General features: G+C 42.7%; 1 protein-coding gene across 1 annotated transcript in view; it reads left to right on the top strand.

Annotated features, from left to right (window-relative positions):
• The first annotated feature begins 12,506 nt into the window (after positions 1 to 12,506).
• Positions 12,507 to 21,404, top strand: part of Pon2 (paraoxonase 2) — a 35,415-nt gene continuing 26,517 nt past the window's right edge. The window contains exon 1 of the mRNA NM_001013082.1: positions 12,507 to 12,632. Coding sequence (NP_001013100.1) covers positions 12,559 to 12,632 — 74 coding nt within the window. The 5' untranslated portion in view covers positions 12,507 to 12,558. The remainder of the gene's footprint in view (positions 12,633 to 21,404) is intronic.

Here is a 21,404-nt window from a genome sequence, read left to right as displayed (position 1 = left end):
ACGTTGGCCTCTTTTCTATCATTAGAAATGAGAGACCATCATGATATCTAACTAAACAAGGTTGTAAATTAAATAGGAAGTGCTCAGTGAATAATTGCCATAGCTGTTACTTCAGCTGGCTCACTGCTGAGTCTTCATGAACGACTTTGAAAGGCAGTGTTCTTATTTGGGGGTGGGGCATGAACAGCATAGCTCTGAACAATAGAAACTGTTCACCCTGATACACATTAAAACAAATCTATATTTCCCTCTTAGAACACAGGAATATAAAGTCTACCTCAGTTGGTGTTTGGGAGTTTGAGGAGTTGAAAATGCTGGAAGGAGAAAAAGCTAAAGACAGACATGAAGAAAGTCTCAGGAGACAGATGTAATTTCTTGCCTAAGCTTCAAGTTCTCAAAAACCTTAAAGGCTGACTTTCAAATTTCTAAATTAATTTAATTAAGTTAATTTCTGCATACATAAAGTTACATTGAGCCAACTGAAAATATTAATTTAAAACTGAGCCATGCCTCACCAAGAATAACTATTTTTAATAATTATTTTATGACTAGCATATACATTGTATCTTAGATTTATGGATGTTTTGGACGTCTATTAGCAAGTTTATTTTTCAACCTAGTATTGAAGGACTGGGAGGCAGGCAGGTAGGGGTGACAAAGGGAGAATAAAGATGGCGAACTTCCAGGTTTCTTCTTCACACTCCTGATGAGAGACAGAGACTTAAAGGCCTGGCAGGCTTTTTCTCTTGCGTGGAGGATCCCTGCCTATGGACTGGTCTGACTAGTTCAGGGTCAGATCACAACATGTTTATTCCAAAGTTATAGGCCTACTGACCTCCCTATCTTTATTGGAGAGGAGAAAGACACCATAAAACCTTCAAGACTCCCAACCCTCAAGGGGAGACAAGATTTGGGCTCTGGAGTTCCCCTTCTAGAAGTTCTTGCTTTTGTGTGCCTTGCTGTGTGTATGTATATATGTGTATGTATATTGTGTTAATATGTGTGCATGTGTGTGCATGTGTGTATGTGTGTGTACATATGAGTGTATATGTGTATGTATGTGCATATGTGTATACACGTCTGTGTTCAAATGTATGTTAATGTGTGTATGTGTGCACATATATATGCATGTGTCTATGTGTTTGTGTGTATGTGTGTGCATGTGTGTGTATTATGTATATATGTGTGCATGTGTGTATATGTGTGTGTGCATGGGTGTATATGTGTATGTGTGTGCATATGAGTATATGTGTGGATATGGTAGATATACATGTTCATATGTATTTATTGTATGTATATATGTGCATGTGTGTATATGTTTGTGTATGTATGTGTGTGTATGTGTGCATGTCATTAGCCTAAATAAGCCTTCCCCCATCAGCTGATTTGGCTCCTGGGTTTGAGGCTTTCTCTGTTACCACCCATTGCGTTCAACATTTCTCCTTCTTTTGAATTTTTAACTAGCAAAGAAAATGAATGTAATCCAGACCCCTAGACAGTAACCATATACCTGTAGTAATTTGTTGATTATAAATAACTTAAATATGATGTGACCATCTTTATGCTTCTGCCACGGCATTACTTGTTTCTTTCCTTTTTTTTTTTTTCTAATGTTAGGGATAGAGCCCAAGGCTCAGGCGTATTGAGCTTTGCTTTTCTAAGGTATTGGAAAATAGCAAGGCTGGAGAGAGAGACTCTTCCCCCTCTAGGAGACCCCGGAGTGAAATACCAAGAAGACAAATGTTTCTCTTGTTATAATAACCACCTCTTTGTAATATTTCTTCAATAGACTTGTGGTGTGTGCATGCACATACACCACACACACACACACACACACACACACACACACACGCACATACACCACACACACACATATGTATGCATGCATGTGCACTCTCTCACACGCACATGTGTACTCAAACATCTGTCTCCCTTTTTGAAGCCTGGGCAAGGAAAGGAAAGGTTGTGGGTAACCAACTCCTGTCCCCTGTTACACAAAATGCTCATAACCGTGAGACCCTCTCCACAAACTTGCAGTGTTGTAAATGAGACTATACCCTTCAAAGGACCACAAAAGTCACAGTGAAGCAAAAACCACTGTCACTCTAGTCAAGAAAGGCAGTGTGCTGCCAGGACTCCTGTAGTCTGTGAACCCATTGTTTGAGGTCCACAGTGAGATAAATATGGAAAACTAAGAGTGGGTGTTTAGGAGATGGGGCAAAATAATTTTATGTCTGCTATATCAGGTGAAAGATATGACTTGTATTTAGATGCCTGGGATTTTAATTTAATGCCCAGTAATTCACTTTCACTGTGTTTTACAAAGACAACAAAAAACCTGTCCTTCCCTATATAAAGCAGAGGAGCCTTGATTAAAAGGTGTCATCATCTTGTTTTGAAATCTTGTTTAAGCACAGCAATTTTCTAATTACAAACCAGTCGCCCCACTGAGAAACACGGCTGGAAATGGAGCATCAGGACTTGTTCATATACATCAAGCAGGTTCCAAAACAAGTTTGATTTGTACTGAGTAACTCAGTTATTTGGCAGTCAGAAACCACACAAAACAGGGGGATACATTCTTGATAGTTCCCTGTAGGCTCCAAATATCTGAAAGACAGCTTAGTTATTCAAGAAACTCAAGAATTAATCTAGCATTCTTGCTGTAAAATAGCTGAGTTTTTGATGTAAAAAAAAATACCTCTTATAAAAGATGGCGGCCTAATGGCGGCCCAATGATTGTGTATAATTATAAGTTCTTCCAGAGAAACTAATTCACCTTGCAACATTCTGAAAGTGTGGTGAATTGCACTGCTCCTGTGAGGAGGTGTTGGCCTGACTGGCTGTGCTAGTAGAATCAAAGCAGGACTGGACTGGAGTGATTATTGCTGACGAGCACTTGCTGCTCTTTCGGAGACCTGGGCGTGGTCCCAGCATACAGTTTGGATGGCTAACGCCACTCAAGGGGTTTCAATGCTCTCTTCTGGCCTCCACGGACACCTGCACATGCGGGTACGGAAAGAAGTCTTACTAAACAAAACGAAACCAACCAAACAAACAAACAAGCAAACAAAAACACAGTCTTTCAAACTAAATAAGTAAAGCATGACTTCCTTCAGATCCTCGGAGGGGTGTGCGGAACTCCAGGACCGTGTTCCCAGAGCAACGAGTTATCAGCAGGCTCGATGTTACTGAAGCCAGCCAATGGATTTTTGTTTCCCAGCTGTTGTCGGGGAACACTCTTAGGGCAAGTCTGGACTTGGTGAGCATGACTGTAACGATCTGTTCCCTAGACATTAAGGATAGCACAGAATTTGAATGCTTCATGATCTTTTACTTCACTTTAGGATACGTGGGGAGGTTCTTTGCCTGACTCTTGCCCCAACAGTACCTGAGGCATATCTCACAATACACGAGACATACTTTTATATACTTCTCAGACTCACCAGGCATCCTTGAATAAACTCTCAGACTTAAGCCAGGGACTTAGGTAATAAAGCCGCACCTTCCTAAATTCTGATCACATTTGTGAGGTTCCTTCCTTAATGACTCATGCCACAGATGGTAAAATTTAATACCTGTTTATCCAGTCAGTCAGTCTTAGCTGCATCCCAAGTTAGACTTCTTCACTTAAGAGGCTCATGGATGATTTAAAAGGCTCTGAGGGTATATTTTAGAGACAGGATTCTTGGAAAGGGAAGAAAAAGAAAAGGAAGGAAGGAAGTCCAGAGCAGTTGATAATTTTAGATGAAGGGGGGAAAAAAACACTGATTTCAAAGGAAAATTTTGCATTTCTTTCATATATGGAGGTAAAAAAACCACTAAAATTTTTTTGTTACCAAAAGAAGCAATAGTTGTCACTATGGTTGTTACAAGTATCTTTTTTTTTTTTTTTACCTGCAAAATTTTAGGGATGCTTTATTTCTGTTTTCTTTTCTTTCTTTCTTTTTTTTTTTATTAACTTGAGTGTTTCTTATATACATTTCAAGTGTTATTCCCTTTCCCGGTTTCCGGGCAAACATCCCCCTCCCCCCTCCCCTTCCTTATGGGTGTTCCCCTCCCAACCGTCCCCCCATTGCCGCCCTCCCCCCATAGTCTAGTTCACTGGGGGTTCAGTCTTAGCAGGACCCAGGGCTTCCCCTTCCACTGGTGCTCTTACTAGGATATTCATTGCTACCTATGGGGTCAGAGTCCAGGGTCAGTCCATGTATAGTCTTTAGGTAGTGGCTTAGTCCCTGGAAGCTCTGGTTGCTTGACATTGTTGTACTTTTGGGGTCTCGAGCCCCTTCAAGCTCTTCCAGTTCTTTCTCTGATTCCTTGAACAGGGGACCTACTCTCAGTTCAGTGGTTTGCTGCTGGCATTCGCCTCTGTATTTGCTGTATTCTGGCTGTGTCTCTCAGGAGCGATCTACATCCGGCTCCTGTCGGTCTGCACTTCTTTGCTTCATCCATCTTGTCTAATTGGGTGGCTGTATATGTATGGGCCACATGTGGGGCAGGCTCTGAATGGGTGTTCCTTCAGTCTCTGTTTTAATCTTTGCCTCTCCCATCCCTGCCAAGGGTATTCTTTTTCCTCATTTAAAGAAGGAGTGAAGCATTCACATTTTGATCATCCGTCTTGATGTGTTCCAGACATCTAGGGTAATTCAAGCATTTAGGCTAAAAGCCACTTATCAGTGAGTGCATACCATGTATGTCTTTCTGTGATTGGGTTAGCTCACTCAGGATGATATTTTCCAGTTCCAACCATTTGCCTACGAATTTCATAAAGTCGTTGTTTTTGATAGCTGAGTAATATTCCATTGTGTAGATGTACCACATTTTCTGTATCCATTCCTCTGTTGAAGGGCATCTGGGTTCTTTCCAGTTTCTGGCTATTATAAATAAGGCTGCGTTGAACATAGTGGAGCACGTGTCTCTTTTATATGTTGAGGCATCTTTTGGGTATATGCCCAAGAGAGGTATAGCTGGATCCTCAGGCAGTTCAATGTCCAATTTTCTGAGGAACCTCCAGACTGATTTCCAGAATGGTTTTACCACTCTTCAATCCCACCAACAATGGAGGAGTGTTCCTCTTTCTCCACATCCTCGCCAGCATCTGCTGTCACCTGAGTTTTTGATCTTAGCCATTCTCACTGGTGTGAGGTGAAATCTCAGGGTTGTTTTGATTTGCATTTCCCTTATGACTAAAGATGTTGAACATTTCTTTAGGTGTTTCTCAGCCATTCGGCATTCCTCAGCTGTGAATTCTTTGTTTAGCTCTGAACCCCATTTTTAATAGGGTTATTTGTTTCCCTGCGGTCTAACTTCTTGAGTTCTTTGTCTATTTTGGATATAAGGCCTCTATCTGTTGTAGGATTGGTAAAGATCTTTTCCCAATCTGTTGGTTGCCGTTTTGTCCTAACCACAGTGTCCTTTGCCTTACAGAACCTTTGTAGTTTTATGAGATCCCATTTGTCGATTCTTGATCTTAGAGCATAAGCCATTGGTGTTTTGTTCAGGAAATTTTTTCCAGTGCCCATGTGTTCCAGATGCTTCCCTAGTTTTTCTTCTATTAGTTTGAGTGTATCTGGTTTGATGTGGAGGTCCTTGATCCACTTGGACTTAAGCTTTGTACAGGGTGATAAGCATGGATAGATCTGCAGTCTTCTAAATGTTGCCCTCCAGTTGAACCAGCACCATTTGCTGAAAATGCTATCTTTTTTCCATTGGATGGTTTTGGCTCCTTTGTCAAAAATCAAGTGACCATAGATGTGTGTGTTCATTTCTGGGTCTTCAATTCTATTCCATTGGCCTATCTGTCTGTCTCTGTACCAATACCATGCAGTTTTTATCACTATTGCTCTGTAATACTGCTTGAGTTCAGGGATAGTGATTCCCCCTGAACTCCTTTTATTGTTGAGGATAGTTTTAGCTATCCTGGGTTTTTTGTTATTCCAGATGAATTTGCAAATTGTTCTGTCTAGCTCGTTGGAGAATTGGATTGGTATTTTGATGGGGATTGCATTGAATCTGTAGATTGCTTTTGGTAAAATGGCCATTTTTACTATATTAATCCTGCCAATCCATGAGCATGGGAGATCTTTCCATCTTCTGAGGTCTTCTTCAATTTCTTTCCTCAGTGTCTTGAAGTTCTTATTGTACAGATCTTTTACTTGCTTGGTTAAAGTCACACCGAGGTACTTTATATTATTTGGGTCTATTATGAAGGGTGTCGTTTCCCTAATTTCTTTCTCGGCTTGTTTCTCTTTTGTATAGAGGAAGGCAACTGATTTATTTGAGTTAATTTTATACCCAGCCACTTTGCTGAAGTTGTTTATCAGCTTTAGTAGTTCTCTGGTGGAGCTTTTGGGATCACTTAAATATACTATCATGTCATCTGCAAATAGTGATATTTTGACCTCTTCTTTTCCGATCTGTATCCCCTTGATCTCCTTTTGTTGTCTGATTGCTCTGGCTAGAACTTCAAGAACTATATTGAATAAGTAGGGAGAGAGTGGGCAGCCTTGTCTAGTCCCTGATTTTAGTGGGATTGCTTCAAGTTTCTCTCCATTTAGTTTAGTGTTAGCAACTGGTTTGCTGTATATGGCTTTTACTATGTTTAGGTATGGGCCTTCAATTCCTATTCTTTCCAGGACTTTTATCATGAAGGGGTGTTGAATTTTGTCAAATGCTTTCTCAGCATCTAATGAAATGATCATGTGGTTTTGTTCTTTCAGTTTGTTTATATAATGGATCACGTTGATGGTTTTCCGTATATTAAACCATCCCTGCATGCCTGGGATGAAGCCTACTTGATCATGGTGGATGATTGTTTTGATGTGCTCTTGGATTCGGTTTGCCAGAATTTTATTGAGTATTTTTGCGTCGATATTCATAAGGGAAATTGGTCTGAAGTTCTCTTTCTTTGTTGTGTCTTTGTGTAGTTTAGGTATAAGAGTAATTGTGGCTTCGTAGAAGGAATTCGGTAGGGCTCCATCTGTTTCAATTTTGTGGAATAGTTTGGATAATATTGGTATGAGGTCTTCTATGAAGGTTTGATAGAATTCTGCACTAAACCCGTCTGGACCTGGGCTCTTTTTGGTTGGGAGACCTTTAATGACTGCTTCTATTTCCTTAGGAGTTACGGGGTTGTTTAACTGGTTTATCTGTTCCTGATTTAACTTCGATACCTGGTATCTGTCTAGGAAATTGTCCATTTCCTGAAGATTTTCAAATTTTGTTGAATATAGGTTTTTATAGTAAGATCTGATGATTTTTTGAATTTCCTCTGAATCTGTAGTTATGTCTCCCTTTTCATTTCTGATTTTGTTAATTTGGACACACTCTCTGGGTCCTCTCGTTAGTCTGGCTAAGGGTTTATCTATCTTGTTGATTTTCTCAAAGAACCAACTTTTGGTTCTGTTGATTCTTTCTATGGTCCTTTTTGTTTCTACTTGGTTGATTTCAGCTCTGAGTTTGATTATTTCCTGCCTTCTACTCCTCCTGGGTGTATTTGCTTCTTTTTGTTCCAGAGCTTTTAGGTGTGCTGTCAAGCTGCTGACATATGCTCTTTCCTGTTTCTTTCTGCAGGCACTCAGCGCTATGAGTTTTCCTCTTAGCACAGCTTTCATTGTGTCCCATAAGTTTGAGTATGTTGTACCTTCATTTTCATTAAATTCTAAAAAGTTTTTAATTTCTTTCTTTATTTCTTCCTTGACCAGGTTATCATTGAGTAGAGCATTGTTCAATTTCCACGTATATGTGGGCATTCTTCCCTTATTGTTATTGAAGACCAGTTTTAGGCCGTGGTGGTCCGATAGCACGCATGGGATTATTTCTATCTTTCTGTACCTGTTGAGGCCCGTTTTTTGACCAATTATATGGTCAATTTTGGAGAAAGTACCATGAGGAGCTGAGAAGAAGGTATATCCTTTTGCTTTAGGATAGAATGTTCTATAAATATCCGTTAAGTCCATTTGGCTAATGACTTCTCTTAGTCTGTCGACATCAATGTTTAATTTCTGTTTCCATGATCTGTCCATTGATGAGAGTGGGGTGTTGAAATCTCCCACTATTATTGTGTGAGGTGCAATGTGTGTTTTGAGCTTTAGTAAGGTTTCTTTTATGTATGTAGGTGCCCTTGTATTTGGGGCATAGATATTTAGGATTGAGAGTTCATCTTGGTGGATTTTTCCTTTGATGAATATGAAGTGTCCTCCCTTATCTTTTTTGATGACTGTTAGTTGGAAATTGATTTTATTTGATATTAGAATGGCTACTCCAGCTTGCTTCTTCTGACCATTTGCTTGGAAAGTTGTTTTCCAGCCTTTCACTCTGAGGTAGTGTCTGTCTTTGTCTCTGAGGTGTGTTTCCTGTAGGCAGCAGAATGCAGGGTCCTCGTTGTGTATCCAGTTTGTTAATCTATGTCTTTATATTGGGGAGTTGAGGCCACTGATATTGAGAGATATTAAGGAATAGTGATTATTGCTTCCCGTTATATTCATATTTGGATGTGAGGTTATGTTTGTGTGCTTTCATTCTCTTTGCTTTGTTGCCAAGACGATTAGTTTCTTGCTTCTTCTAGGGTATAGCTTGCCTCCTTATGTTGGGCTTTACCATTTATTATCCTTTGTAGTGCTGGATTTGTAGAAAGATATTGTGTAAATTTGGTTTTGTCATGGAATATCTTGGTTTCTCCATCAATGTTAATTGAGAGTTTTGCTGGATACAGTAACCTGGGCTGGCATTTGTGTTCTCTTAGGGTCTGTATGACATCAGTCCAGGATCTTCTGGCCTTCATAGTTTCTGCCGAGAAGTCTGGTGTGATTCTGATAGGTCTGCCTTTATATGTTACTTGACCTTTTTCCCTTACTGCTTTTAATATTCTTTCTTTATTTTGTGCGTTTGGTGTTTTGACAATTATGTAACGGGAGGTGTTTCTTTTCTGGTCCATTCTATTTGGAGTTCTGTAGGCTTCTTGTATGTCTATGGGTATCTCTTTTTTTAGGTTAGGGAAGTTTTCTTCTATGATGTTGTTGAAGATATTTACTGGTCCTTTGGGCTGGGAGTCTTCACTCTCTTCTATACCTATTATCCTTAGGTTTGATCTTCTCATTGAGTCCTGGATTTCCTGTATGTTTTGGACCAGTAGCTTTTTCCGCTTTACATTATCTTTGACAGTTGAATCAATGATTTCTATGGAATCTTCTGCTCCTGAGATTCTCTCTTCCATCTCTTGTATTCTGTTGGTGAGGCTTGTATCTACAGCTCCTTGTCTCTTCTTTTGATTTTCTATATCCAGGGTTGTTTCCATGTGTTCTTTCTTGATCGCTTCTATTTCCATTTTTAATTCCTTCAACTGTTTGATTGTGTTTTCCTGGAATTCTTTCAGGGATTTTTGTGTCTCCTCTCTATGGGCTTCTACTTGTTTATTTATGTTTTCCTGGAATTCTTTCAGGGATTTTTGTGTCTCCTCTCTATGGGCTTCTACTTGTTTATTTATGTTTTCCTGGAATTCTTTCAGGCATTTTTACGATTCCTCTCTGTAGGCTTCTACTTGTTCTCTAAGGAAGTTCTTCACGTCTTTCTTGAAGTTTGAAGTCCTCCAGCATCATGATCAAATATGATTTTGTAACTAGATCTTGCTTTTCTGGTGTGTTTGGATATTCCATGTTTGTTTTGATGGGAGAATTGGGCTCCGATGGTGCCATGTAGTCTTGGTTTCTGTTGCTTGGGTTCCTGCGCTTGCCTCTTGCCATCAGATTATCTCTAGTGTTACTTTGTTCTGCTATTTCTGACAGTGGCTAGACTCTCCTATAAGCCTGTGTGTCAGGAGTGCTGTAGACCTGTTTTCCTGTTTTCTTTCAGCCAGTCATGGGGACAGAGTGTTCAGCTTTCGGGCATGTAGTTTTTCCTCTCTACAGGTCTTCAGCTGTTCCTGTGGGCCTGTGTCTTGAGTTCACCAGGCAGCTTTCTTGCAGCAGAAAATTTGGTCTTACCTGTGGTCCCAAGGCTCAAGTTCACTCGTGGGGTGCCGCCCACGGGCTCTCTGCAGAGGCAGCAACCAGGAAGACCTGTGCCGCCCCTTCCGGGAGCTTCAGTGCACCAGGGTTCCAGATGGTCTTTGTCTTTTTCCTCTGGCGTCCGAGATGTGTGTGCAGAGAGCAGTCTCTTCTGGTTTCCCAGGCTTGTCTGCCTCTCTGAAGGTTTAGCTCTCCCTTCCACGGGATTTGGGTGCAGAGAACTGTTTATCCGGTCTGTTTCCTTCAGGGTCCGGCGGTGTCTCAGGCAGGGGTCCTGCCGCTCCTGGGCCCTCCCCCACGGGAGCCCAGAGGCCTCATACAGTTTCCTCTTGGGCCAGGGATGTGGGCAGGGGTGAGCAGTGTTGGTGATCTCTTCCGCTCTGCAGCCTCAGGAGTGCCCACCTGACCAGGCGGTTGGGTCTCTCTCTCACGGGGTCTGGGAGCAGAGAGCTGCTGCGGGCCGGGATCCGAGGGTGTGGGACTTCCGGTAAACACAGAACGTGCCCGGTCCTAGAGGAATTCTGCTTCCGTGTGTCCCAAGCTCACCAGGCAGCTTTCTTGCAGCAGAAAAGTTGGTCTTACCTGTGGTCCCGAGGCTCAAGTTCGCTCGTGGGGTGCTGCCCACAGGCTCTCTGCAGCGGCAGCCTGTTACAAGTATCTTTAAACAACATGTTTAACCTCTTGTGAATTTTTCCTTCAGTCTTTTATCTAGTTCAGGCTAGTTTTAACCCCAATATTCTCCAGTCTCTGCTTTGGCTTCATGGTATGATTCCAGTCAGTCACCAGCTACCCCCCTCCCTTTTTCTTCCTTTGAAACAATGCTTCTAGATCTTTCTTATTTGGTGGGGTAAGATCACACCTAACACACGGATGCCATTAAGGGCACAGGGTGGTTCCCATGCCAAGATGAGAAGGACTGTGGTATTACTATATTTCTGTGACACAAACTCACTTTTCAAACACTTCAAATAATCACATTTCAGTACAATCGGTTCCTTTTGCAATCCTACCCATCTAATTGTGTGCACTAGCAAACATTACTTTGCAAAGTTATCTATGTTGGAAAGTGCATGAAATGTGCACCTTCTGGGACTTTGAAGGGACAGTTGTTTGGCTCTCCATCGGCCACTGGATACCTCCCAGAGTCCCTTATGGCTGGTCACAGATGTGTGGAGCAGGAAGATCTTTCTCTTTTCTCTTTGGTGAGGGGCCAGGTACAAACTGGCATCTGCTTTTCTTTAATGGTTGGTTATGAAACAGAAGACTGGCCTGATGTGTCAACATATGCTGGTAATCCTCAGGAGGGGAAGTCAAGAAAGCCTCAAATCCAAGGTCATCTCCGGCTGCAATAACAAAACACTGTCAAAGAATGATGTTCCTTAAGAACTGACTGCTTAACTTCTGCAAACACATTGCAGGTAGGAATTGTGCTGGGAACAATTAGGAAATGATTCCAAGTTATACTCAGTAGCTGTCACAATCTCAATGAGCGACCTCGCTCTTTATATTTTTATAAGTGTATATAAATAAGTGTTAAAATGAAAAGGGAGAAAGGAGAGAAAATTTATTAGTACTCCAATAAATTCTGAGTTTGTGGCGGTCTAGTCTAATATAAATCTTAAAATAAAAGGATGTAACTCCAATTCTAACTTTTTACATAAGGCCTGTCCAGAGCCATTTTTTCCTAACTAAAAGAAGAAAAAAGGAAGTGAATATTTAAAATTAGAGAGATGGCTTAGCACCAAGAACACTGGCTGTACTTACTGGGGTAGTGCGCACCCTTTTCTGACCTCTGTGGATACCAGACATGGATGTGTGCATACACATGCATGCAAGCAAAACATCCATGCATATGAAATAAAGAACTAAACCAAAACACATTACTCTAGGCAGGGCCCTGAGTTGCCCAAGAACTTGGCATATGAATTAGACAGATCAGATGTTCACTACCATCCTGGACCAATAAGAAAATTTAAAAGTACTATTTTAATAGATTTCATATATTTAGTATACATTCCTATGTTTAATAATTAATATTTAAATATATTTTACATTTAAACATAGACATATTACACACACACACAAGTATGTTCAACAACGAAACTGTTCTGTGTAGATGTGGCTCGTTATTTGCGTAATATGAACAAAGTCCTGGGTTTGTTTCCTAGCTTCTCAAAAATCAAAAATAAACACAACAAAGGGGGAAAACATCCTCAAACTCCAGACCAAAACAACAAAAAAGCAACCCCAAACTTAACTAAATCAAGAGAGCTCCGCAGAGGCCACCCTAAAGTTTTCAGGGAGCAGAGCAGGTGCAGCTGCGCGGGCTTTGGAGGGTTGGCCGAGTGTTTGTGAAAGGAGTCAAGTTCAGTTGGGTTCCCACGCGGGCATGTGCGGATGTGCTCTGAGGCCGCGGCGCCGGGCGGAGCCTGGGCTGCAGAGCCGGCGCTCGGGGCGGGGATCAGGCGCGGTTCCGCGCTCGGGGCGGGGAGCTGGCCCAGCGTCCGGTGCAGCCCGGTCAGGCCCAAACCAGACGGCGGGCCGGTCCCGCGCCATGGGCCGGCTGGTGGCTCTGAGTTTGCTAGGCATCGGGCTGGCGCTTCTGGGCGAGCGGTTCTTGGCGCTCAGGTAGGTTCTGCCGAGGGTCCCGGGTCGCAGGTCCCTACGGCCGAGCTGCTTGTGTTGGGCACTGGAGACAGAGCTCATTTAGTTTGGGGAACGAGATGGAGGGAAGTACTTGGGATCGCTACCCGTTTAACTGGCCCAGTCCACTTCCACCAAGACCTAGATACTTTGTGAAAAGTTTCCTAGCCTTTGCTGGTAGCGAGGTTCCTCTGCCTAGGCTGACAAGTGAGGTTTGCAAATTTCTCAGGGGGCAAAACTCAGTGCTTTAATTTGAAAACAAAACCATTACTCATGCGTGGACGCTCTAATTGCACAGTTTTATTTCAGGTCACTGGTGCTGTTCTGTGCAACTGGAATCCATCCCTCTCCAGCATAATAGTTGGGGAAACTTCAGGGTTTCAGTCTTGGCGCTGGAGATCAAAGACACTTGACAGAGACAGCTACTGTTCTTACATCATTTCCTTATTTATTGACCAGAGCTCCAGGAGTAGAGCAAGCAGTTGTTCCTTCCGGGTCGACATCATGTTTTCAAGTTACCATTTCAAACTTTATAAGCTTCTTGCAAAAGATTTCTAGAACAGTTGAGTGCCTACTAGGCAGTAGGTACACCTCAGCCCCAGGCTCCTGTGGAGAACTGGAAACCCTAAATAGAGTCTTTTCTGATATGGGAAAGGAGAGAAATATTGAAACTAGCTATCGAAGACAGGAAAATGAAACTCCTTATAGGGTTAAGGAGAAAAGACAGGTCCTCTGAAGGTGTTCTGGAAGGCAACAGATGAGAAAGGCGGGTAAGTCTGAAGGGTGTACTTAGCACTGCAAAGTTGCGCCTCTCTCTGATAGGCAAAAGGGAAGCGTTAGTACTCATTGGTCGTTTAGCAGCAAGCTGACCTGAGTCTTGCATTGTACAAACAAGCCTGAAGGGCGGAGCATCGTAGGCTGGATAATAGGATCTCTTGGAGTCCTGGTGTCCCAGGGGCACCATGTGAAACATTCTAATTCAGTTGCTCCTGGTGCGACCTAGGCCTTGGGTTTTGGGTGCTTCTCTAAATTTTAAATTAATTCTTGGTTTTGAGTTGAAATCTCATTTTGTGCCCTCTCCGTTTTGAAGCTTAGTCTGCTCTCGAAACTCAGGATCCTTGGTCTCCCGACTCCTGCTATTACAGACACACACCATCATGGCACACGGGGTTTTCTTTCTTTCTTTCTTTCTTTCTTTCTTTCTTTCTTTCTTTCTTTCTTTCTTTTCCTCCCTCCCTCCTTCCTTCTTTCCTTCCTTCTTTTCACATCTAGATCTTTGCTAATGATGTGCAGGTGTAGCATGTAGCTCAGGGATACAGCACTTGCCCAGCATGCATGAAACTAGGGACACCAGCCTCAGCCCCACACTACAAAACCAAAACAGGAAGCACACCCCTTGCACCCCTTGTCTTGGTAATCCTCGTGTACAGTATGTGTTGTAAGCATTGAGAGCTAGTGGACTAGACATGGGCAAAAGCAGGTTGGGAATGATAAAGGAGTCCCAGACTGCATCCCCAAGAATGAGAGACAGAGCCAAAGTGAGAGAGCCCAGCTGGCAAGGTGAGTCCACCGTCTGTCCCATAGCTGCAGCCTCATTTGGGGGTAAGGCCATGTGAGAACTGGATGGGATGGGAACCCCGGAACTAGGAGGAATGTTTATGCGTATGGTAGGGACTGGCAGTGTGGCTCAGGCTAATCCTTGGGTAACCACTCTTAGTAAATGCTTCTGCTCCTGTAGAATACCCATGCACTGGGATGCATTTGGATGGGTTTGGGTCATGTTTTGCTTTTAGTCGATATACAATAAACATACACACTTATGGACTGTGATGTTAATGTTTATGTATTATGAGATCTATGGTGATAGGTACAACAGTCACCGTAAATGCTTGCTTTTCTTTCAAGATGAGAATATTAAAAAACTTTCTTCCTAGTTTGAAGCACACACTACTATTAGCTACAGTCACTGCACTGCCTGTCTTCTAATCGTAGCGTTGTGCCCTTTGGCCAGTCTCACTGCCACCACTGACTGGCTCAGAGTAATCCTTGGGTGACCACTCTTAGTAATTTTCAACTTCTACTAGTAGTTTTCACACATATCGGTGAATTTTCCCATTTTCTCTTTCTTGCTTCCTTCCTTTTCTTCCTTCCCTTGCCTCCTTCCCTCCCTCCCTCCCTTCCTCCCTCCCTTCCTCATTCTTTCCTTCCTGGCTCTTTAAGACAGGGTCTCTCTTTGTGTAGCCCAGGCTGGCATCAGTGTCATGCAAATCTTGTCTCAGTCTCCCGAGTACTAACATTACATACATGCAACACCATGCCTCTACAATCGTTTTCTCTCACTGTATCCACTGTATAAGTCCACCATGTTGTTCTTTTCCATTTCTCTGTTGATGGGAGGGTGATTAGGCAGTTCCCATTTGGAAACTACCAGGATGCAAGTGTCTCTTCAACACCGACTTCTCTCCCTTTGGATGCATAACCAGTCCTGGGATTGCTGGTCATATACAATACTTATACTTTAACAAGTTTTAAGGCATCTCCATGCCCGTTTCATAACATCATAGTGTTTTACACCCACAGAAAGTAAAGGATCTCTTTCTGAACAGGGTGTGTGACTCAGTGGTACAGTGCCAGAGTGTGTGGGGGCCTGTGTTCAAGCTCCAGTGTAGGGATGAGTTCACTGTTGCTCTCTCTCTCTCTCTCTCTCTCTCTCTCTCTCTCTCTCTCTTTCTCTCTCTCCCTCTCTCTGGCAGCTGTCATTCTAACTAGAGTGAGATAGTATCTCTTGGAAACTGGGTTTTGTTTGTGTGCTTTGCCCTGTTTTGCTAGTGAGCTAATGCAAGTCTCCGCTGTGTTCTGGCTGTTACCAGTTTTATCACGAATGTGCCCTCCCATTCCATGGGGCGTTTCTTAAATCTGTTGATCGCTTGCTTCATTTGACAGAGACTGTCTGGTTTGATGTAGTCTGGTTTGATGTGGTCTGTCTGGCTTGATGTTGTCTGTTTCCTGCACTCTCTAGGGCCTTAGCAGTTAGGTGGTTCTGTGCAGTCCACTCAGCTTTCAGTAGTGAAAACAGGACATGAAAATTCCTAGACTCCTTCAGTTATCACCAGTGGTCAAACCGTCAGTGTTTCCATAAACTGAATTTTTCTCAATCAATAGTCAACTCTATCCCCTTTCCTTATTCACATTAAGGTCCAAAGTTTAAGTCCCTTTGATTGTTCAGTATAGTTACAAATTAGAAAAGGTAAATATACCCATGATGGATGTGGCTGGGCAGATGGCTAGTAAGAGGGCTTGTGGTACAAGCATGAGGAGTTTGAAACCAAAGGACACATGTAAAGTTCATACATGGCACTGTGTCCTGTAATGCCAGACTGTCCCTAGGTGATACAATGGAGGGCAATAGAGGAGGGTACCCAATGTCCTCATCCAATTTCTGTATGTATACACATGAGTGTATATATTCACACATCCACAACACAGACACCACACACACACACACACACACACACACACACACACACACACACGTATGCACGCATGCATGCACACACTGAATGCAGAGGGTAGGTAATTTACAACTTGGTGCAAGCTTTCTTTACAAAGCTCTGACTAAGATAAATTTCGATGAGCAGTGATTTTGGAGCCGGTGACTTGGTGACTTCATCGGCAAATTGAAGCTCCACATAGGGTGATGTAAGACTGTGGGGGGAAATGTTATGTAGTTGGATTCCCCCCCCCCCGCTCCTGCTCCAACACCCCAAAAAACTATCAGGTTCTTCTAGTTTAGTTTGAATTTCAGAGTAACAGAGAATCATTTTGTGTGGGTATACACTAGATGTATGTTTGTTTGTTTGTACATGTATGCATTTGTATGTGTGTATGTGTGTGTTCCCATGGAAGACAAAGGTGAACACTGAGTGTCTTCCTCAATTGTTTACTGCCTTACATTTTAAGACAGGAGCTCACTGCTTCAGCTAGACTGGTTCACTAGCAGACTCCATGGATCCTCCTGTCTCTGCCTTCTCAGTACAAGGGTTTCAGACCCGGTCCACTGCATCCAACTTTCACATGGGTGAAACTCAGGTCCCCGTGCTTGTGAAGGAAGCACTTTACCCACTGAGCTATCTCATCAACCCCCGTCATTCTTTAGCATAACAACCCATTTTAGAATAAGTATGCAGTCTGAGACATCATTTCACTAAAGGCAGATTTAGCTGAGCACCCTATGTTGCATGTGGGGACCATCTGACTAGAGCATAGGCTGACTCCCCTGCCTGCAATGTGGTGACACGAGCAAATGCACCCTTCTCTCGGACACTCAGAGTCTTCTTCATAGAGCAGCAGGCTCCAAGATTCCTGCAGGAAAGGCATTCAGAGCAAGGAGAAAGGGCTACTGAGTTGTGCGCTCTTTTTGCTCTAACCGGTACTTTCTCTCTGTTTATTCAATTATTAAAGATGGGATGTTGGCTGTCAAGCTGTTTCTCCCAGGATGCCCACTTAAATTTCGACTTGAGTTTTAGATAAACAGTGGATACATTTTAGTTAAGTTCGTCCCCAATGGATAAATGTCATTGAAGTTGTCGTTTATCCCACTAAGCTGTCGCTAAGTTTTCTCCGGGGGTGAAGGTGGGAGGGATGCTGCTGTGTAGCCACCCTTTCTGCCCCTCCCTTCTTAAGCAATAGAAGAGAGAGTAGAAGTAGGCCAGCACTCCCAAGCTAGTTGCTGTCAGACAGACTTGGAGGAGTCTTGAGACTCGAGTACACTAGAGAACAAAGTGTGGGCAGGAACCCCAAGACACAAGTCTCAACAATTTGTTGAAGTTTGTAACTTCAGAACTTTAAAATATTTTATTGTTGTAGTGTGTGTGTGTATGTGTGTGTGTGTGTGTGAGTGTGTGTGCGCGCACACGCGCACACTTGCACATGGGTTTGTATACACGTATGTGTGAATGTAGTCAGAGGACAACTAACTTGTAGGAGTCAATTCTCTCTACCTACTTACCTTACGTTCTAGAATTAAGACTCAGATCATTGAGATGCAGTGGCGAGAATTCCTGTATACTGAGCCATCTCAGTGGTTGATGCCTGACACCTTTTCTCACAGCTCTCATGGAAAGTGATAGAGTTTTCCTCAGACCACTTCAGAAGAGGCCACCTTTTTAGTTATCTTTTTGCAATCCACCCCCTCTTAGCATTTATTGCGGGACTACAATGTGCTGAGAGCTTTGTTCAAAGTATAGTGTTTCTTGCTTACATAGATAGCTCAGTCAGTAAAGTGTCCACAGGGCAAGCATGAGGACTTAGGTTCAGATCCCCAGCATGCACATAAAAGCTACCTACATGAGTATTTACCTATAATCCCAGCACAGCTTGGAAGCAAGGAATGGAGACAGTAAATCTGTGAAACTCAGTGGCCAGCCAGTTTAGTCCATCAGTGAGTTCCAAGTTTAGTGGAAGATCCTCCTTTAAAAAATTATGTGGCCAACTACTTATGTAGACAACTGAGGTTGACCTCTGGCCTCCACATATGCATGTACACATATATCTGCCCACCCACATACACCATATATGCATACACATGCATTAAATAAGTGTAGAATGTCTTTATATTAAGCAATAAATAAACATTAAAAGAAAAAGTACAGGGTCTCATGTAGTCTAGGCTGGCCTCAATTTTTTTTGTATTCCTAATTACAAACTTTTTGTAGCCAAACCTAGTTTACATAGAGCTAGAGAGTAAAATCGGGCTTTTGTGCGCAGAAGGCAAGCCCTCCATCAGCTCTATATCCTCAACCCCAAAGGTACATTTATTGACACTTGGTGAGAATGCTTTTTTACTTTTCTGCCCTCGTTGACTTCTTAGACAAATAGCTTCCTTTCTCTAATTCACATGTAAATAATTGACTTCTGGAGCGATTTAGCTGGCGAGCCCACCTCCTTAGCACCACATCTGCCCTCTAGGCCAACCAGCTCTTTAACTTTCAGGCCACAATGGCCCAGTTCCCACACAGCTTCTTGGCTTCTCTGTGGTTGAGCAAAATTCCCCAGGTTTGCCTGCCTCAGCACAAATTTCAGTTACCCACTGTAAGCATCACAGAGGCTGTTGGGGTGAATTCCAAAGGGCTTTCTAAGTCTGAGTATAGAAGATAAAGGCCCCCTTTTATATACATTTGTACACTGAAGATAAAGAACTGTCAACTTTTTTTAAACTCAAAGGCAGAGAGACCTAGGAAAGAGGAAAGGCTTGCTGATGGTGGCATGGTTCCCCTTATTCAGCAGGTTACACCACTATCTTAATTGCTACCTGTCACCAGGTAAAATGAGAGCGAACAACTCTCGGTCTGGATCCAGTCTGGGTGGGGACCACTGTCTCCAGAATAAAAAAGAGATTGGTTTCCATTTAATGACTGTCAGTTAAGAGTCTTCGGTTTGTAGCCAGATCGCTCAAAGCATTTGAAAACTCTGTTGACGCTCTACCCTTGACTAGTAACTGTACTTTTCTGAATAGAGACAAACAAGCAATTCGATTATTTGTGTATTTGTGTGATTTCACCCTTCACTCTTGGCTTTACGTCTTTATTTTTCTCAAGAGTGCAGAACGGTCGCTGATGTGCCAAGCACTGTATATGTTATATGTTCCAGTTGTGGAGGAAGAAGGGGGTGGCAGCTGACTGTCTTTTGGGGCTTTTCCCGTTAGGAACACAAGTGTTTTCAAAACTTTATTTCTGTGAGTACATCTAGATACAGAAAAGGCAGAGGTCCTTACACCTCCGCAGTGGGACGACCGTGGAAGAAGAGTGAACAGTGGAAATGCTGTTGGTTCTGGGGAGCCATCGAATCTGGGGTCTACAGAAGTCAACTAGCTATCGGGGCAGACAGCCCGTCCAGGACAAATGGCTAGCAGTTAACTCCTGGGAGGTAATTGAGCCACAGAGGATTTAAGTAGATCTCTCTTTCATTTTATAGTAAAGAAGATCCAGGTGAAAATTATTCGATTAACGGAAGGTCACACTCAGCTTTCGGTGATATAACTCTACAGTGTTAGTAGTCGGTAGACTGCATGCCTAAAGATGGCACAGTGCAGCTAACCTAGATGAAGATCGCTCTGAAACAAACGGCTCGCCCTAGGCTGCTAGGCTGCTCAGGTGCGTTTGAGCCTGTTACCTGAAACAGATTGCGTCTAACCACATAGTTGATTGACTTAATGGTCATCCAGACGTTGTCCTCCCTAGTTTTCCATAGCTTTCCAAGCAAGGTGTATAAAATAAACATCCAGACCAACACAGGAGGCTTACCAGAGCTCATTGACCAGATGGAACTGCACATTTCTGGAGCCACACAACATCAGTAGAATCTGGCAGTTTTCTTCATTGATCCTTACTGCATCTGTGAGAAAGACTAAGGCCAGCAGAGAGCCACTGACATGCCCAGAGTCATAGCTGTGTTACTGATAACCCAAGAACCCAGGTCTATTCACTCCTGTAGGGGTAAAGTACCATGGGAATAGTGGAGCTGCCAAACACTTGCAAGGAAAGTCGATTCTATCTCTCTGAGTTGGTTTTATCGGATATAAGATGGGTCTGACGGTACCCAGTTCTTGAGGTTAGTAGAAGAACTGAGTAAGTTCACTGAGGGTAGCCAACTTATCCCCATGCCAAATAGATATTTTTATTATTGTAGTGGTGTATAGATAACATATATAGTAATAGTTAAATAATACCATATATTACCATTCTAGATCTTTTTGCTATTCCTTCCCTTGATCACGGTAACCACTGGCATTGTATCTGTACTGTCCTGGCTACAGGTGCTTCAATTATTTGTGCTTCTTGTTGCAATTTATCTTTTAAAGTGCTCCAGGAACATGCGGAACTAAGATTTATTATATTCTATTACATTCGTTTTAAAACTTTCATTTATTTAATGTATTTTTTTTACCACATTCACATACATATACTGTTTATTTGCTTTATGGTTACTTTTCAAATAATGTAATATTTGATTTTATTGTTTTTGTTTTGGCACTAGAAAGATGGCTCAGAGGGTACAAGGCTTACTTTATAATCCTGACATGGTAAAGTCTAGCCTCAGAACCCATGTTAAAGGTGGAAGGAAAGAACTAAATCCACAGTATTGTCCTCTGACCCCAAACATATTCTGAGACCCGCTGGCACCCTCCCAATATACACATTACCCACACATACAATGTCAATAACTTTTAAGACTTTATTTGTAAATTTTACATATGCACATGCATGTACAATGTATAGTTGGCATGGACCCATAGCTGCTGGGTTAGCTAGGTCCAGGCATCCTTCCATTGGTTAAACCCCGTAGGCTTCCTCCTTCTCTGGGGGTGGAAGCCAGAGACTGGAACAGAGAGCTGCACACACCAAACTGCTGTTTTGACACTTAACTGTACGGGTCGTTGGAACCACTGTGGGAAGTGTGACATTCCCTGCAGTCCAGTTCTCACTTTCCAGACTGCAGGACACCAGTGTGTGTTGGGGGCGGTAAGGGAGAGGGAGAAGTTTGTGACCTTCAAACTAAAGTTTCCTTGTGTGATGGCCAGGCTACCTGGAGGGCCTCCGGGATGGAAAGGAAACACAAGATAGCCCAGCAGTCTCCAGCAGTCCTTTCTTATTACTCATGTCTTCCTTTAGTACCGCACAACACACATGAACACTTTCCTAAGTAATTTTGAGAGTCACAAATGGAATTGTTGCTCTCTAAACTTCCAACCCCCCACAA

This window comes from Rattus norvegicus, chromosome 4, assembly GCF_036323735.1.
Source record: "Rattus norvegicus strain BN/NHsdMcwi chromosome 4, GRCr8, whole genome shotgun sequence".
In the NCBI taxonomy this organism is placed as follows: Eukaryota; Metazoa; Chordata; class Mammalia; order Rodentia; family Muridae; genus Rattus; species Rattus norvegicus.
The sequence above is the reverse complement of the archived record's forward strand: the minus strand, read 5'-3'. Positions and strand labels throughout refer to the sequence as shown.